General features: G+C 36.6%; 2 protein-coding genes across 3 annotated transcripts; one reads left to right on the top strand and one right to left on the bottom strand.

Annotated features, from left to right (window-relative positions):
• Positions 1-4,650: 4,650 nt before the first annotated feature.
• rasgef1bb (RasGEF domain family, member 1Bb) lies at positions 4,651-14,967 on the top strand. 2 transcript variants are annotated; one of them, XM_016557559.1, is made up of 14 exons: positions 4,651-4,959; positions 7,955-8,144; positions 8,235-8,357; positions 9,596-9,733; positions 10,104-10,328; positions 11,064-11,138; positions 11,258-11,350; positions 11,641-11,743; positions 11,876-11,955; positions 12,576-12,671; positions 12,773-12,868; positions 12,952-13,075; positions 14,315-14,387; positions 14,513-14,967. In XM_016557559.1, the coding sequence occupies exons 2-14, from the start codon at positions 7,962-7,964 to the stop codon at positions 14,532-14,534; spliced, it is 1,431 nt and encodes a 476-aa protein (XP_016413045.1). In that variant the 5' UTR covers positions 4,651-4,959; positions 7,955-7,961; the 3' UTR covers positions 14,535-14,967. The 2 variants fall into 2 exon arrangements, with proteins under 2 accessions (XP_016413045.1, XP_016413046.1); XM_016557560.1 differs by lacking the exon at positions 4,651-4,959 and adding an exon at positions 4,966-4,984.
• Positions 14,968-15,844: 877 nt separating this feature from the next.
• On the bottom strand, positions 15,845-19,128 carry LOC107744145 (PR domain zinc finger protein 8-like). Its single transcript, XM_016557654.1, has 4 exons — positions 19,106-19,128; positions 18,858-19,025; positions 17,385-17,592; positions 15,845-16,821 (listed from the first exon to the last, which is right to left on the bottom strand). The coding sequence occupies exons 1-4, from the start codon at positions 19,121-19,123 to the stop codon at positions 15,845-15,847; spliced, it is 1,371 nt and encodes a 456-aa protein (XP_016413140.1). The 5' UTR covers positions 19,124-19,128.
• Between the last annotated feature and the right edge of the window lie 619 nt (positions 19,129-19,747).

Below are 19,747 nucleotides of genomic sequence, written 5' to 3'. Positions count from 1 at the left end.
CCATTATTCAAGCGTATCCATTGTCGAACCAACAGATGTTATTGCACTCATCCTTAATGGCTTGCAGGTTTCATTTCCATTGTCACATGGAATTTCCCTTAAGTGAATGTTTAGCATTTTTGCTTGTTTCGATTGTTTCGGTATAGAACAAGCAGGTGACAACTAGGTACCATATTCCTATTTTTTCTTTACCCTCTGGTGCTCTTCAGTCATTTTTGACCAAAAAAAAAAAAAAGTATGTTTTGGTTTGTTAGAACTTTTTTACTTTATCATAATGGTACGAAACTTGGTAAAAGTTTTAGCACTTGCTAAGTAAACACAAAAACATGGAAGCCCGATTCCGCCACTGAATAAAAAATCAAAAAGGTAATTGTGAGTTTTTATCTCACAATTCTCATATTTATTTCTGGTAATTATGATTTTTGATTTATGATTTTTTTTCTCAGAATTGCAAGATATGAACTCACAATTACAAGAAATAAAGTCACAATTGTAAGATATAAACTCACAATTCTGAGAAAAAAAGTCAGAATTGTGGGTTTATATCTCTCAATTATATTGCAATTCTGACACGCAATTGTGACTTTATATCACGCACTTATGACTTTACAACTCATTTACACCTCACAACTGTGAGAAAAAATCTAAATTGTAAGAAATCGCAATTGTGAGAAAAAGTCAGAATTATGAGAAGTAAAGTCGCATTTGCGAGAAAAGGTCAGAATTGTGAAAAGAAAATTTGCAATTGCGAGAAAAAGTCAGAATTGTGAGATAAAAAAGTTGGAATGGCCTTTTTAAATGTTTTTTTTTTAATTCAGTAGTGGAAATGGGCTTCCATAAAAACTTTTTTTTTTTTAAACATGGTTCGCATAAAATCAATTTCATAGTGGAAACGTTTGGTACTGCGCCCAAACGAAATCTTACTGAAAGCTCTTATTTTTGAGATATCAACCTCAAATTTGGAACATAATTTAAATATTTTCTTTTAAAGATTTATTGCTGGAATTTTTGTGATAGGACAGTATGATGACAGGAAGCGAAGTGGGAGATAGAGAGGGGGATGTGAACTCGGGATGCCCACGAGGCTATCAGCGCAGATGGAACACAACTTAATTTTATTATGACTTGCTTTGCCTATACTGCTGTGAAAGTTATAGGAATTTCACCAGAGATAGTCCAGCCACAATGCTAATTTATGCAGGAAATTTAATATGCAGCTAAAAGGTCACAACACTGCTGTTGCATGTTTGGCAGGAAAAAATAGCAAAGGAAACTTTCTTGTGAAGTGTGTGCTGACGTAGATTCCGGTTATGTAACCCCAGTCTATAAAGGACAACATCATCACAGCATGCTTGGAGATATAAAAGACTGGAGTTCCCAAAGGGTTCTGCTTTGTTGGTTGAGTCTTTGTGGGTGTAAGCTGAAGATGTGTGTTCACCATATGTGATAACACCATCCTTCTGTAGCTGAAGCCCTGCAGGGGCCAGAAGGTTTCAGGGCTTCAGTGCCGTGGGTGGAATACAACACGAGCTACAGCTTGAAGCACTGTTACTGAGCTCAAGTCAAACTCTCACCATTAGGTGCCTCTTAACGGTGTGGGCGAAGCACATCATTCAGGAAAGGCCTCGCAGGGGTGAATTATTCTTACAGACACTTTGTTGAGTGGAGCTGGAGAGGTACGGGCTCGAAATGAAATCCACCTACTTATAAAATGAGACTTGCCTACCTCTGCAATGATGTTATTCAACTTTTATATAACACAAAACTCTGACCACACCCACAGAAATAAAAAATAAGCTGTTCTGGAAAGAGTGGGAAGCTAGTGTTTACCATGGGAATACTGCACACAGCAACATTTGCCCAACCAATGACATACATTTTGGGGCGGGATTATCTTTTTGACCAACCAGTGGCAGACTGGGGAAGTTTTCTGGAAACCTGTTTGAAATTAATAACTTTGTGTTTGCATAGATGGCATATTCATAGGCCAATGCCACTAGCGAGTTAGCATTGAAGACCATTGGGTCAACTGTTTTTTTGAACGAGTTTTGAGTTAAATGCCTGAAATAAGGGCTGTGGGAAAGCACGCACGTGATGGAGATTTACCGCTGATTACAGAACCGGCTTTCTGACAAGATGCGCATTAAATATTGCATGCGATTTATCGTGCAGCCCTAATTGTATTCTACAACATAAAATCCAACCACAGAGGTTGTCAGGGACGCTAAACACCATCACGCTGCTTTCACAGCCTCGTTGTGTTTGTTATCACAATCTTGCAAACTATTCTAACTCAAACTTTCAGGGAAAATGTTTCTTAATAAAGACTGAAAGAGTTGGCGGAAGCTTAGTGATGTTGAATTCATGTGACCGTGGTGTAGCTTATTTATAGCCCACATTTAGCTTTTTTTAGACTTCATAATTCATTAAAGTTGTGTTAATTTGTGAAGATTATCATGATGAACAAAACATGCAAGAATTATAAACTTTTGTTGGTCACAGCCTATTTTCTGGAATAATTCAAAAGCCAATGGAAAAATACTACTGACTTCATAATTCATTAAAGTTGTGTTAATTTGTGAAGATTATCATGATGAACAAAACATGCAAGAATTATAAACTTTTGTTGGTCACAAAGCCTATTTTCTGGAATAATTCAAAAGCCAATGGAAAAATACTACGGAGTTTTTGTCAAAAGTGATGCTAACTTACAGGTTGGCCGACTAAAACATGTCATCACTGCAAAACTCTATTTTTATTCTCATAATTTCATAATATACTGAATTCAAATAAAGAGCTAATTTCTTGAGCACCGATTATATACATTGTGTATGTAGGCTAGGGGTTGCACCGACTAATCGACTAGTCGACTTCAATGCTCTGCCATGACGCTTTAAGCTTGACACCGACTAGTCGCTGGTCCTATAGAGGGCGCAACAGGATAAGAAATCTTTGAAGGACTTCCACATTTACGCTCTGTTTGCAAACAGTTAAAATGACAAATAAATGCATACTCTGAAATCATTCAGCGCGGAAATGTATTGTCAACACTGTTCTGTGATTTCTCAATAAAATAGCTTAGAAACTGAAAAGTTCAAGCATATATTTCTTAATAACTAAATCCCACAGCGTCACTACTAGTAGAGAGACTCTGCCAGGTAGAATTAATTCACACACGCAATCGCTCTCACTAATGCATTCATATGAATGTAATCTTTACTGTGCTACTTTATCTGCATCTGATTTAGAATGAGCAGAACTCTGTGAGAAATATAATGACCCAAAGACAAAAGAACTGATAAAAAAGCTGTTATAGGAGCAACAGCCATGTGGGCAGCGCTGTGTCTTAAAATATTGAACAATATGAAGAATTTAAACACATTTACAAAATGAAACGATCTATCCATGAAAAAGGAAAACTTAAAGAAAACATGCAAGTAAAAGTTGTAAAGTTAGTTTATAGAGTTGATAATATTTATAGGTATAAAAACACTTAAAAATCTAGGCTCATATGTAGTCATGTTTAAAGCTATTGATTCTAAAACTAATTTATATAGCATATTATCTATATGTTTATAGTAATTTAAAATAAATGCTTAATAATTACTATTAAACTAAGGTTAGCTTGTGTAATGGATTAAGGGTATAATAATTACATAAATCATATAATTATAAAAAATAATAATCTCTAAAAATCAGACAATTTTATCTTTATAAATGTTTTACTATGTAGCGTCCTTTAATTTGGAGTAAGTGAAACTGGGGGAGTGGCTTTCTTGTGTCAGAGATGTGTCACTTTGCTCGAAGCTGATTGGTCAAATTTCGGTTTGAGCTCTCTAAACCAGAACATAACCTGCCCCAGAGCAGGTTAGCTGTGGAGTCTAAGTTACTAAGGCAATGAATGCCACTAAAAGCCAAGCCACTTTCATGGTACCTAAAACCCAGGATTGATGCAAACTAAACTGAAACTTACCTAGCTAGCCAACTAAACCGGCTTCATGGTACAGGCCCAGACTTATTTGTTCATTAATGACGTCATCAGCGACTAGTCGACTTCGACTCGACTTTCATCACATAAATGTCGACTTTAAAAAATCAGAAGTCGTTCAACCCCTAATGTAGGCAGATACATTCTCAGACATATCACATCCACTACGTTGCCTAACAATTTCCTCAGGTGTTTAAATTTAAGTTACTTTCTTGGTACCTATAACACTTACCGTGTGCTATTTTTGGATTTCTGGTGACTCTTCAGGCCTTATGAGATAGCAAAGCTTGATTTTCGCACACTTCAAAATCTCAGGTAATGCAGTAGGCCTCCTTGGTATTGTTTGTATATTGTTTCATGAATACTGCGTACACAAGTGGCGCAGACATTTCTTCACCCTTAAATTTGAGTATCACTTGCCTTAGTTTATATGCTCTAAATTACATAATACTACATCCTGTGTGTAGATTATAGCGATTCACAGAGTTGAACGAATACTGATGTATCCTAGAAAATAAATACAGACAGCCTTGAACCTTCAAAACAACCGACTGTTTTTGTTTGTCAGTGGTTTGCGCGCGTCTTGGGAGTTGATGGACATCGCACTGGCCAATAAGATCACTGGGAAATTTCAATTTGTTGCTTCCTGCCTCTGATTGGTCAGTCTTGCCTTGTGGGCGAGACCGCATTTTCCGGTTTTCCTTCTTAATGCTCTCGGTGTTACAGGAATTCGATATTAGTTTCTCATGCTCACGATCAGGATTATTAGTAAAACAATGGAGACCATCGACCATCACACAGTATCCGTTTGCGCCACGTTAACAATGAATTGATCAGTATCGCGCGCAAAAGAAAGATAAGAAGACTATCAGCGAGCTTTCATTGTAAGAAAGCAACTTGATCTGGTGTGTGCACGCGTTTTGGAGTCTTTTTGTTGGACTTCCTTGGATATCCATATCGTTGACTTTCTCGTAAGTTTACCTTTTTAATTTTGTGGAAAGTTTACAGGGATTTGTAAATCACTGTGTTTCAAAAAACTTTTAAAATGACCGTGTCGTACTGCCATTCGTGCTTAATTATTTTCTATACTTATTGAATGTGTAATTTTGCTTTCAAACAATACACGTATTAAAATTAAGTCTTTCAATTCGCTTCAAAAAGACATTTAGTTTACTGCACATTTACTTATTCATATTTAATTTCACCGTTTCACTTTTCAGATGTAGGGAGTTTTTTTTTTTTTTTAATCCGTCTGTTTGAACTTGTTTTCGTTTCGTTTGTGTTGTTCATACATGTGTAAGATTGATTGCACATCGTCCATCTGTGATTTTCAGTCTGGTCTGATGAGTCAGTGCTAGTTAGTGAAGGGCAGATTCGTGTAATTACCATCTCTTCCTTTTCATGAAGTATGTGCATTTAGTGTATTTTTGTTGTAAACTGTCACACTGAATATGACCTGTTCTAGAAAAGTTTGCAATGCAGTTGTTTACTGTGCTTCCCCAGGGAAGCGACACATTTACAGGAGAGTTCCATCCACAAATATAATATAGTGAGTACTTCCTGTTGCTCCAAACATATATGATTTTCTTTCCACAAACAAGAAATTCAGAATGTTAGGTGCTGACGGCCACAGTTTGCATACACTTTCATTTATTCTTTTTCCATTCAATGAAAGACTGTCATTCTGCTTAACATCTCCTTTATTGTTCCACACAAGAAAGAAAAGTCATACAGGTTTGGAACAACACGAGGATGAGTAAATGATGACAGGGTTATCATTTGTGTCTGAAATATCCCTTTAATGATTGATGAATAAGCGACAAGGAAAATCACGAGACTCGTTCGAAAGGGAAGATTCGCACGTAACGTGGTTGGTCAGTGAGTCACTGTTGTCATAGAAACATCGTTGCCAGTCAAATTAGTTGTTTTTGGGTACGTTCAGAATGTGGAACGTTTGCTTTTAACCACAAGCACGTCGGCTTTTATCTCGCAAATGAGCAGCTCATCCCTCGGGACTGTGTTTTCTATGAAATGGAGCAGAACAGTAGGTCTGTCGTATAGGATGCACTGAACTCAGTAAAGGAGATCAGTGGTTCAAGAAAAGACTCCTGCCATTAAACCTGCTTGACCACAAGACTCTTCCTTAATCCAATAACAGTGTTTAGAGTGAAGTGTACACCAAGTTTACAGGAGCTTTAGAGATTGCAGAGCAGGAGGGAAATTAACTTTTCTTCTGACCTCCATCCACTAGAAACATCGTTGCCAGTCAAATTAGTTGTTTTTGGGTACGTTCAGAATGTGGAACGTTTGCTTTTAACCACAAGCACGTCGGCTTTTATCTCGCAAATGAGCAGCTCATCCCTCGGGACTGTGTTTTCTATGAAATGGAGCAGAACAGTAGGTCTGTCGTAAAGGATGCACTGAACTCAGTAAAGGAGATCAGTGGTTCAAGAAAAGCCTCCTGCCATTAAACCTGCTTGACCACAAGACTCTTCCTTAATCCAATAACAGTGTTTAGAGTGAAGAGTACACCAAGTTTACAGGAGCTTTACAGATTGCAGAGCAGGAGGGAAATTAACTTCTTCTGACCTCCATCCACTGTGATTAGTAAATGCCTTTTTGCATTTTGTTAGTTTGTTTTCTCCCAATTTGAATAGCTTTAAAATATAAGAACTGAACTTCTTTTGCATTGCACAAATTATTATAGCGTCAGTCAGCATTCACTGATAAGTAACTGTTCAGTTCCTCCTGGGAAGTTCACATTTACGAGTTGGGAAGTTGTAACTAAGTACTACGTCAGGTGCATTCAAGTCACTTCACTTGGAGCAAGATGGCAAGATCCCTTTTCTGCATAATTTTTTTAACTCTATATCCATAAAATCATGAATAAAGAATGCGCATTGGGTGTGTTTTTATTTTGTTTTTATTCAGTTGACACAAAGGTGCTGTAAATTGAATTATTATATTCTAGTATAATTGTACACTATGGTATTTTGTTCATGCAACCTAATTTTATTGTAAATAAAAAAATATTTGAGCAGATTTACCATTTATACAGACGCTGCATCCATTGTGTTTTCTCACTGACACTTTAAAATTTTTGCATTGTAAATCTGAGGCACTTTTTGTAACTTTTAGTCCTGCCCAGGGTTCAAACTGAGTTGTCAAAAGTGTCACTTGCCTGTTGGTGCTGTTTTGTACTAACTAGCTTATGCTAACAAAGTATGTGTGCCTTTACAACTAACTAAACTTAACCTGTTAACTGTCCAACTGTTTCAGCATAAACCTGATGATAATAACATTTCCAACTGAAATCTGTAAATCTTGAATGGTTAGAAGTTTGGTCTCTTTTTAAAGAAAGCACTTTGCATATTATTGAAGTCAAACAAGCTATAACTAGGAAACAGAAGAAAAATCACTAAATATGAACTGAGCTTTCCAATGATGCACAATTTGTTTAGATTAGATGGGTTAATGGGCCCACTGTTTGGCCAGTGACAGTTAACAGGTTAATAAACATGGTTTTCTATGATGAGGTTTTGCTAATATTGAAGTTGAAATTCATATGCATAAGTTACAATGGATTGGAAAAGAAAAAGAAATGTGTGTTTATAAGTTTATCCCTATCATGGTGTCTTATTTACTTATTTTAAACTGACAGCTAAATGTTTAATAAAAACACTCTTTTGGCACATTAAAATAAATTTAATCTATGAATCATTTGGTGGAAATATTGGCAGGGCAAGTAAAAAATTCAAATAAGTTTCTTCAAGCACATTGTTGTTTCTAAACACAACTTCTTGTCAAATCGCATCAATCAAGGCAGTTTGACTGGTAGATAAGCAAAATACAGACTGCTTGCATGTAGCCGTGTTCATCTGGTGGTGGGTGTTCATTTCACACCTTGTTTCAGAGGGATGCTGCTATGCAGCTTTCTTACTGGCTGACTAATATTTTCATCCACAGGTCCAAAATGCCACAGACAACTCCATATTCAAGCAAATTCAACCCTAGCACTTACAGCAGCAGCCATAGTCACCGTCAACCTGTGGAGGAGAACTATGGGGGTCTGCACTACCGTGATAATAAGCTTGTGTCTGGCTCTCTGGAAGCCCTGATACAGCTCTTAGTCCCGACTGTGGACTATTACCCTGATGTAAGTATACAGCCTTCGCTGTGATAATTATTAGTTGCATGGTAAATGTCAATGTTTGACTGACGCTTTAGTTTTTCCTGTCATTTTCAGAGATCATACATTTTCACTTTCCTGCTAAGTTCCCGTCTCTTCCTGCATCCGTTTGAGCTCATGTCTCGTGTTTGTTACCTCTGTGTGGACCATCACAGGGTTGGCGACCCACAGACCGATAAGGTAATCTTATGTCACCAAATGAGTCATTTTACATCACAACAATGTTACCTTCTCTGGAAATATAACTCGGATGTATTGCATAACCATGTGGTAATGTCTGTTTTTGGATAATCCAGTGAATTAATCAGACTTTGCCAGTGAAAGGTACTCGATGGATACAAACCAAAAGATAAGATTATTCATAACAAATGACTGAATAAGTCTGGCATGAGTGCAAAAACACATTCACATTATGTAACACTTGAACAAAAGATTCAAAAGAGTCATACATAATAAAATGATTGTAGCCAAGTTTGAATCCTTTTTAAAATGGCCAATACACACACACCTGTGTGACAACTCATGAATCAATTCTATTTTAATATGCCAAATTGTCCGCAAACACCATGTGACACAACACATCAAAAATAAATCACTCCCATTAGGGGTTTGAAACTCTGGGATCATAGAAAATACATTAAAGGGATAGTTCACCCAAAACTATTCTGTCATCACATACTCCGCCTCAGATTGTTACAAACCTGTATGAGTTTCTGTCTTCTGTTGAACACGTAGGAAAATACTTTAAATAATTTTGGTAACCAAATGATTGCTGTTCCCATTAATTTCCATTATATATATTTGTTTTTCATACTATGGAAGTCTATGGGTACCAGCAACTGTTTGGTTACCAACATTCTTTAAAGTATCTTCTTATGTGTTCAACAGAAGAAAGAAACTCATACAGGTTTGGAACAACATGAGAGTAAAAAAATGGCAGAATTTTCATTTTTAGGTGAATTATCCCTACAAGTTCTTTGGTTTTCAATTTAATCTAACATTTTTCCATATTGTTTCAGTATGCATCAATTATTATTTTAAATTCATTTGTTGAATCATTTAAATACGTTCCCTATGGTATCTTAGGCAAGACAAAATCTACTTTAGACACCAGAAAGTAACTCAAAAATGTAACCTTTGTGAGGATCTTTACCCCAAGGCATGCTAGAAATGTTGATGCATTTTATATATATATATTTTTTTTTTCAGTGTTTTTTTTCTTTGTGCATTAAATTAATTATTAATGGCCAGTTTAAACAATTCACTTTACTAAAACTGTACTTGAAAATGTCAGGTTTTAGTAAACAAATTTTTTAGTAGCTAATAGCTATTACTTCCTAATAGTTGTACCCAATAGCAACTATCTTATAGCAAACTGTAGATGATTCAATGCTAAATTGTCTTGCTTTATTCAACAGAAAAGAATACGGGAAATAGCACCGAAAATCGTGCAGCTGCTCACAGAATGGACGGAGACCTTTCCGTACGACTTCAGGGATGAGCGCATGATGCGCAGCCTTAAAGAGATGACCCATCGTCTTGCCTTTGGAGATGAGGTCAGCAGAGATGATGCCTTCCTGATGATCTAGCAGAAATATCATGATTGCATCATGTTATTGTTTGTTTTTGAACTAAGTTGAATCTTGAATAAATAAATACTGACATATGGCTAAATTCAAAACCGCTTTTGTATGGATATATCGATATATTGGACAACAACATGACATGGATTTGAAGCCAAATGCAAATGTGTTGGATTTGCATGTACGCTGTTTGGCTCCAAGCCCTCTGACGTATTTCATTTTTGCTCAAGCTGTGATATCAACAACACAACAGCTTACAGTTACCAAATGTTATTTTTTGGCTACAGACATGAATGGATATTATAATGCTGACGTAGGAAATGGTTGTGTTGTTTTTGACTAGCTGTCACGGAGGGCCATGCAGAGACTCATTCAGCGCCTCTTACGCAAGCTGACCACCCTCGGACAGTACGAAGAGTCTCTGGCGACATCCAGCGCCGCCGCCGCCGCCATGGACAGGCCACTCACACTCAAGTCCAAGCAGCAGTTAGTACGCAGAGAAGAGTGCGTTTTGAACCTGTGCGATGACCCTTTCGTCTTCGCCCAACAGCTGACGCACATTGAGATGGTGAGTGATGGCAAGGTTCAATCTGATTGGCTGTCAGTATTGATGTTCTGCGATTTTATAATAGTTCACCAAAAAATTTACATTTTGCTAAAAATTACTCACCCTCAGGCCATCCAACATGTAGAAGAGTTTGTTTCTTCATGGGAACAGATTTGGAGAAATGTAGCATTACGTTACTTGCCCACCAATGGATCCTCTGCAGTGAATGGGTGCCGTCAGAATGAGTCCAAACAGCTGATAACAACATCACAATAATCCACAAGAAATACACACCACTCCATCAATTAATGTCTTGTGAAAGTGAAAAGCTGCATGTTTGTAAGAAACAAATCCATCATTAAGGTGTTGTAACTGCATATTTCTCTCCTGATTCAGAAGCAATATTATGGATCGAGGACTTGTATTTTAGCCAGAAGCAATGATTTAAAGTTAAAAACATCCTAATGATGGATTTGTTTCCTTCAAACACGTAACTTTTCCCTGCACAGGATGTTAACTGATGGACTGGAGTGGTGGGGATTATTGTGATGTTATTATCAGCTGTTTGGACTCTCATTCTGACGGCACCCATTCACTGCAGAGGATCCTTTGGTGGGCAAGTCATGTAATGCTAAATTTCTCCAAATATGTACTGGAGAAGAAATAAGATCATCTACATCGACAACCTGAGAGTACGTTTTCAGAATTTTATTACCAGATAAACTGCTTCTTTAAGCCTGCTCTCATGTTTTCTAGGAGAGACTCAGTTATATTGGCCCTGAAGAATTCGTTCAAGCGTTTGCTCAGAAAAGACCCTCGGACAACCATAAGGTAAGCCGGTCACACAGCTGTAGTCAAAGATTACGTAAGACACTGTAAATGGAAACAGAATGGCCACAGATAAAGAAGCAGCTTGACTATTTCAATGACAGTTGAACATTTGTCCTCAGAGTTTGTTCAGCAAAAGAAAAGTGAGTAACCTGGAGGCTTACGTTGAATGGTTCAACAGACTGAGCTACCTGATAGCCACAGAAATTTGCATGGTGAGCACACCTTTCATCTATTTTGGGAATAAAGCAAAGCAGTGCTAGCAGGCAAAAATCTTATCTGTTGTTGACGTCAAAGGTTATGTAACCGCTCTGTCACTTGTATAATTCTAAGCCTGTGCGGTTCATTCTGTTACTTTTGAAAGATCCAAAGGTGGTGGTTTGCTACTTTATTTCCAATGTAAAATCTGCTTCCTGAAGCAAAACCTTTTGAGAACACTGCTGTATGTAACCGGTATGATTTGCAATCACTGACACTATGCTGCCCTCTGCTGGTTTGTCTTCAGCCGGTGAAGAAGAAACACAGAGCAAGAGTGCTGGAGTTCTTCATAGACGTGGCACAGGAATGCTTCAACATCGGCAACTTCAACTCATTAATGGCCATTATTAGTGAGTACACATTGAATTATATTGTCGTTAACTATGAATTTTAAAATGCAACGTTGAAAATGCAGTTTCTTAGCCATAGTCTTGATTTGCATTGAAGTGATTTCCCATTATTAACAATGTTTTACTGTGTAGCTGGGATGAACATGAACCCTGTATCCAGACTGAAGAAAACCTGGAATAAAGTCAACACAGACAAGTTTGACATCCTGGTGGTAAGGAAGAGAGAAAGATATGCAGTGGGGTCCAACAGTCTAATGGTGTCTGCACACCTAACATGAAGCAAATTTTTGCATCGGGTTACTCACTAGTTTAATCGAACGATGTTTTTTGCGTCGCTTGCGGGGAAAAAAATTCCGATACAATCGGACGTGTCAATAAGTTCTTTGCTGATTGGTTTGCTCGACACCGTGTTATGCGAATTTTCCGCTGAAGTTGAACATTTTCTACTTGCGTGGAAGACGCCCAATTTGTCGCCCCGTGCAAATTCACATCTTTTCATTGACTTTGTCTGTAATCTACTCACGTAAATAATTAGATTCGCGAAACCACTGTGTAATTTAAACTTGGAAATACACAACTTTTTTTTTTTTTAAACAAACATTGAGATAAAATGATCTGCCCCATTTTCTGCCACCATACAAATAAGCAAATTTGTTACAATGACATTGTGATTTGCAAAAATGTTTATTTGAAATGGAATTACATTAGGACATTTTTAAGTCTTCTTACTAGTAGTCTCAGACTTTTAGACTGACACTGTATATGGATGTTTTAAACTATGCTTGTTTTTCTATGCACACAGTTAATTTTGCTGTTCGTTTTGGTATTTTAGCACCAAATGGACCCATCTAGCAACTTCTACAGCTACCGCACTGCATTGCGGGGAGCAACTCAGAGGTCTAGTACAGCACACACAAGCCAAGAAATGGTAATTTTGTACAATTTTGTAATTTTATACAAAACTTTAATTGTAACACACTTAAGATTTGCATGTGAATTTATTATGAATTCACCGTTCTTGTCTTTCAGATTGTTATCCCGTTCTTCAGCTTGTTCATAAAGGATATCTACTTCCTGAATGAAGGCTGTGTCAACAGATTGCCTAACAGCCACATCAATTTTGAGGTAAATTGACATTTAACACTCTATAATATTATATCACTTCGTTATCTAGTCGCTTTAAAAGCTTTTCTTTACTCGTCTTACAGAAATTTTGGGAGTTGGCCAAGCAAGTGAGCGAGTTTCTGTCCTGGAGGCAGGTGATCTGTCCTTTTGAGAGGGACAGGAAAACCCTGCAGTATCTCATCAGCGCACCAGTGTTCAGTGAAGATGGTGAGCCGTCGCTGCTTTCTACTTACACTTAGAAAAATAGATAGTGAAATGGCTGTAGGTGTTTTGCAAAAAGAAAGGACCAATCACAATTCAGTATTCAAATAATACAATGATGTCACCTATATCTGTAATAAATACTTTAGTTAATTTAGTAAATATTTCATCTTTATTTTAAGGTAACATCAATAAAGTGTAATTACAAATAAGTATTGAGTAATATTAATTATCTACATGTACTTACTAGGGCTGTCAAAATGGCTGAAAAACTCAATTAGAATTTTGTAATTAAATGTTATCAAAATTCGAATTATATTCAAATTTAAAATGCATAATTTCAGTTAGGGTGAAGAAAAGCTTTTGGCTTCTCTTCTGAGGCCACAAGAGGGCGCATCGAGCAAAATATTACTAATGCACGTTTATTCAGGATAAAACCCGCCATAAAGTCTCGTGATATGTTTTTTCAAAGTTGAACTTGCATTAATTTTACATGGCTTTCTAAACATGCGGCTCTTTTGTGCGAGACGCGAGTGCAACTGTGATAGATGTCCGTCTAGAAAATGCGTGAAATATGCGTTCTGTGTGAACGGCTTGGTTTCAGTTTTGACGTAAACAAGATCTCCGCACTGATGTTCTCTTTTCCCGCAATATTTGTAATTAACAACGCAGCAGCGCCGCATCTAGTGGCTTCAACTGAATAGGCTAACAAAAACATTAAAATGCATCGACGCTTACATTGTCATCGCATTTCGTGCGCCACTGATAAAAAAGCCGCGGTCACACTACACTTTGAGCATGCAAATTCGCAGGCCAGAGTTCACCAAACTTGAAATTTTGAACGCAGCGAAATGCGAAAACTTTTCACACGGGCTTGCGTTTCGGGTCTGACGCATTCGCATGCGTATGAATGGAAGTCAATGGAACGAAAAGTGTAGTGTGACCGCGGCTTAAAGGCTGCCTCCTTAACGCACACCTAAAATTCGAATGCAACGTTTTTGCATTAGAATGTGGATTTTTATTTTAAATTCGACGATTATTTGAAGTTCAAAAAAAATTTGACAGTCCTAGTACTTACTACAGGGTTTGGTTTACGGTTAGTTGCTTGTAATTGTGTATAATTTCCTGTTATTACTATAGTAAGTACATGTAACTGTCACGTTACAATAAATTGTTGCCAGTATTTCTAATGGTTTTGGGTGAATTAATGGGGTTTGTGGAATAAATGTATTTGTTGTGTTTCAGAGCTCCAGCTCGCTTCATATGAGAGTGAAGGTCCTGAAAACAATCTGGAGAGAGACACGCGCCGTTCACTCAGGTCTGAATGCTTTTTTTGAAAACCCTTGTTTAAGACATTAAGTTGTACTTTTTAAACAACAATGACTTGCCACTACTGTATATGCTCACTCGATTTCATATGCTGTTTGTTTCTCATTGCTGTAGGTCGTCCCTCAGTAGAATGTGAACGGTGAATTTGGGATCGTGTCCTAACACAAGGACTGATGGCACTGAAGACTTTGAAGGACTTTTGTAATCATTACACTTTTCTGTTGTTTCATTGGTGAGATTGAGGCTGGATTCTCATTGTGACACTATGCTAAAGGAAACATCCTCATGTCATTTACCTCAAGTACCTTAATGAAATGTGTTATAAATATGCTATAGATCTCCTGGGTGAATTAAGAGCATGTCGCTGGTTGACCTGTTCTACTATTACATTGTTTTGTTTTTTGCTTTTGGTAAGTGGTATTAATAGTTTGTGTACTGAACATATTTGTTACAATATTAAAAAATATATTTTTGTGTATTATAGTTTGATGTGGTCAGTGTATATGTTTCCCTATAAAGGATCTCTGAATTAAGCTGATTTTTGGGTGGTCACTCGTTTTTTCACCTCTACATTTTTTTGTCATTTGTACAGTACAGGTTTTTTTTTTTTTCATTTTATTTTATTTTTGAATTTCTGTGTTCTGTTAATAGTTTGTGATATGCAGAGCTTGACAGCAAATAAACAAGTACTCTTGCGCCACCTAGTGTCCAAACTAGTATTGATACTACGACATGTGACCAGTTTAGATCAACTTTAGATAAAATTTTGAACCATTTAAATGAATCCAATAATCTGTTTGGCTTTTTAGGATTATTTCACAAAAAAATAGAAATATAATGTACATTTTAATGCTGTTATACAGTTAAAAAGCTATTGGTTACATCAAACAAATATTTACTATATATATATATATGTGTGTGTATATATATTTATACTTATGTAATAAAAGGGACAGTAAAATAGTTTTAAACAATAAAACGGTGATGACATCAATAATTGATTTTTTCAAATGGCATTTATTTAGTTTTTTTTTTTTTTTTAATCTAGTGCATTACGAAGTGGCACCGCAAGTAAAATACAGCGTGTCATATAAAACTAACAAAAACAGGATTTGAAAAAATTTCCCAAATAATTTGGCATAATTTTGTCAGATTGACCTGAATACGCTTTCTCAAATATTTATTTAATATAAAAGAAATACCTAATAAATCTAAATCTTAAACGCTAACTTTTATGCTTAGAAAGTGATGCCTCTCCACATTCCCTGAAGACGGCATTGGCATTGATTAATCTAAAAGTATATAACAATGTTTATGAGAATTACAAATAAATTTGAGAATGACAATATTAGTATTTTTTTAATTAATTAATTAATGCTTATTCAGATAGTTCTAGGAAATGTTGGAGAACCATTTGAGAGACAGTATCTTTTTTTATATATAAGCTTATGTATGAGAGGTCATGTGACGTGACAGGTGATGACGCTCTCTGAATGTTTCCTTACATATCTGACACTTCAGCCTCTGGTCCCTGTGCCTCGACTGTCTCTCATCTGACAGCGCTCTCTTGTGGTGGGACCTCATGTGTTGCACCAGGCCCGATGTCAAATGGAAAGAAATGTTACATTTAGCGCACCAGTTCTGGAAAGGTAGACCAAGAGAAGACAGAGAGGGGGTCAGTAGCGACTGCAGACGATTAGTGTGTGGATGCAGCAGATGGGAGGTCTTGGGCCAAAGGTTTGCATCTTTGGAAAGAAGAGCCAAATGTTTTGGAAGATCTGTGTTTAGGAAAGCAGAGCTGTGGAAGTTGAGTGGGAGGATAGATGTCCGGTTAGTGATGAGGTTGTTGGTAAGACTGGTTGACATCAGCGGGATATGAGGAGGAGGTCGCGTGAACGCGCTTTTCTTGTTCTTGTCACCTTGAATATCGTTTGACACTCTAGTGGTGAACGCAGACTTTGTCACTATTGTACTAGATTTCACATCCTGGTTGTCTGGGTCTGTTGTGCAGTTGTCATGGTATTGTGGTTGGCTGCATGGAGAATTTTGGCCCTCGCTGAAAGACTTTTCACTGGAGGACGCCCAGGAACATCTATTCACTCCATTAACACAAAGCCTTTTCACTAATACCTTTTCGTCTCCATGGGTGTCAAAAGATGACGGTTCGCCATCACTCTCATCTGTGTCTGATTCAAGAGAACAACTTCTTTTAGGGCTCTTTGTATCTGTGGGACGGTTTTTCCTGCAGTTCTCCAGCTCTCGTGCTGAATTGTGGAAGTTTGTGGCAGGTTTGCTACTATGAATTTCTGGGATGGTGATTTTCTTCAAGAAACTTGTAGGTTTCTTTATGCAGAAAAATCTCTTGTGTGCCAACAGAGGGAATTCAAAGAGAAAACTCAGTTTGCATTCAGAGCAAATTAAACCTAAAAGAGAAATCAAATAAAAAGTCATTTTACATTACAGTGAAACATTTATGTATTGGCAGTAGGTGGTGACAAGTCATTGAATCATTCATTTAACAGTTTTGTTCCAAAACACTGATTCATTCATTTTTGATTGATTTAAAATCAAGAATGAAACAAGCATGAGTGAATCATTGAATCACCATACAACAGATTCATGTGCTTTATTTTTTATGTTTTTTATTTATTTACATTTTTAAATATGTAATTACAATTTCCTAAAATGGGTCTAACACTTGTTTTACCGTTTCAAATAAAAATAACAACAACAGCTTTTAATATAATTGATAAAGGCCTACTATTTTAAATACATTTCAAAAACACTGATTCATTTGGTAATGAAACATGTATGGTTGATTCACTGAATCATTCATTCAGCCAATTTGTTCAAAAACACTGATGCATTCATGAACAAAACAAGTGACTGTCTTAGTGAGTCATTGAATTATTCACTTAACTGATTTATTCATTCTTAAACACTGCATTTAATATAATGTGGTCATAAATATATAATGCATTCAAACCTTTTGTGTTCTTTTGCTCTGTGCTGAGGCCAAGCAGTTTGGCTAGATCTCTCCCATACCAAACTAAAAGCTCTGTGTTTTCAGGAATATCCTTTATGGCTCTGAAAACCAGATGTCCGTTCTTCATATATGCCTCTAGATTTTGCTCCTCTGCATTCCTGGCTGACTGAATCATCTGCAGATATTTGCTGGACACTGATGGGTCCATCTGAACAATGCAAAAGAACATGTCCTTAATATCTGAAATTTAATACATTAACTATTTGTACAATTCATAATAGCCAAGATTGGAGGTATACAGCTGTCAAATGGTGAAGTGGCCACAAAGACTATATCTTTGTAATGTAAAAATTTCTATAACATTAAAATTGCTTTTACACAAATTCGGATTTTCTCTAGCAGTGTATTTGTATGCTGTTTGTATCTTATATTGAAAGTAAAATTTCATATTACATTTTTGCAATAGCTGGGTTAACATGACATACATTTAGATTAGCGCTACTCAATGTTGGGGAAAGTTACTTTTAAAAGTAATGCATTACAATATTGCGTTACTCCATAAAAAAGTAACTAATTACGTTACTTAGTTACTTTTTATGGAAAGTAATGCATTACGTTACTTTTGCGTTACTTTTTAAATCTGGACAGGGCTTGCTTGTTTGTTATTAAAATAAAAAAGTTCTTTTATAAAGAATATCTCTTTGGATTTGAGACTTTAGTCTTTGCAACTTTACAGATCTTCTTTATGCACCAAGAGCTTGTAACACTCCAAAGAGAAAGGAAAAATTTAAATCGCATCATATGACCCCTTTAATTATTGCAGGTTTGCGTCATATTCTGAGTTGAATTATTTTCATTTTGAGGAATACTGAATCTGTTTTTTTTTTGTGAGTGAGATTAATTAATGCATATTCATATTTATTTTAGAACTACGGTAACATCTGATTTCTCTCAACATTGGGACAGGAGAGCTGTCAATCAATAAATTGGAAAAAAAAGTAACTTGCGTTACTTTTTTGAAAAAGTAACTCAGATATTCTCTTGTAAATGAAAAAGTAATGCGTTACTTTACTAGTTACTTGAAAAAAAAGTAATCTGATTACATAACTTAGCGTTACTTGTAATGCGTTACCCCCAACACTGGCGCTACTTATAAAATACAGGAATATTTGAATAGTATGTTTTATTAATGTCAGGTCAGGGGAAGTTGTCACATGTGCTTGATATGTTTTTTTTTATTTTATATATAACTGCAATTCCCAAAAATACTTGTTTCTACTTGTTCATACTATTTTTCCTGTAGGCAATAATGGTGAAAATCTCAATAGATTCTTTATAAGACCTTAAAGTATATGTCCTATATACACAAACACACACACACAGAAATTAAGGTTCATTCTAATAAATATTCACTGCGTATAAGCTTGACAACCAGCCCCGGTCTATAAGTCATTTATTACTTATTTAACTTACCTGCAGCACATAGGCGGTCTCTCGTCTGTCCGCGCACTTGCAGGCGAGGAGCGCGATGCTGTCACAGAGGGAGGTGTGTGTCAGAGCACATGCACCGAGCACAGCTCCTGCAGGCACGGCTCGAGAGGTGCTGATGCTGCTCACAAAACGTGCGCTTTCCTCTGGACCCTGAGACAACAATCTGAAAATCAAATTCACTTTCTGTATTTTTATAAAAAGTTTTAATTATCACCATAAACGCAGCTTACCATTTTAATCTCAAGCATATAAAATCCTCTCAGCTGAGTCGGTGTCTTGGAGTGAGTTCTGATATGGATGCTCTGAGCGATGATTCTTAAATTATGAACGCAATCATTTATCTGCGGGAAACAATGACGAGACTCCGCCCCCGATCCTCCTGACCTGTCCTGCTCCTATCTCTAATATGAGCTCTTATGTCTAATATGAGTCGTTCTGGGTCAGTGTCGCTAATCGTGGATATGTGTGGCTGATTCCTGAGCGCTGATCTTTGGCTCAAACATCGAACCTGACATCGCTGAGATGAGCTCATTACTGTCATATTAACTAACAGCAGTGCGTTCAGGCGTGAATCCTCACTGACTTGTGTTATGACTGCAGGCTATTATGAGCCTTCACACACAGGCTATCTATCTATCTATCTATCTATATCAATTCAATTCAATTCAATTCAAAATTGCTTTATTGGCATGACTGTAAATGATACAACATTGCCAAAGCTTAGTATACATGTACAAAAAGATAAAAAATAATAATATAATAACAATAATAATAATTAAATGAACATCACAGTAATAGATTGGAATATTATAACATCTATCTGTCTGTCTGTCTGTCTGTCTGTCTGTCTGTCTGTCTGCCTGTCTGTCTGT

The sequence above is a fragment of the Sinocyclocheilus rhinocerous genome, unplaced genomic scaffold (genome assembly GCF_001515625.1).
Source record: "Sinocyclocheilus rhinocerous isolate Xijiao unplaced genomic scaffold, SAMN03320098_v1.1 scaffold287, whole genome shotgun sequence".
Classification (NCBI taxonomy): Eukaryota; Metazoa; Chordata; class Actinopteri; order Cypriniformes; family Cyprinidae; genus Sinocyclocheilus; species Sinocyclocheilus rhinocerous.
Note: the sequence above shows the minus strand (reverse complement) of the source record. Positions and strands in the feature narration are given on the sequence as shown.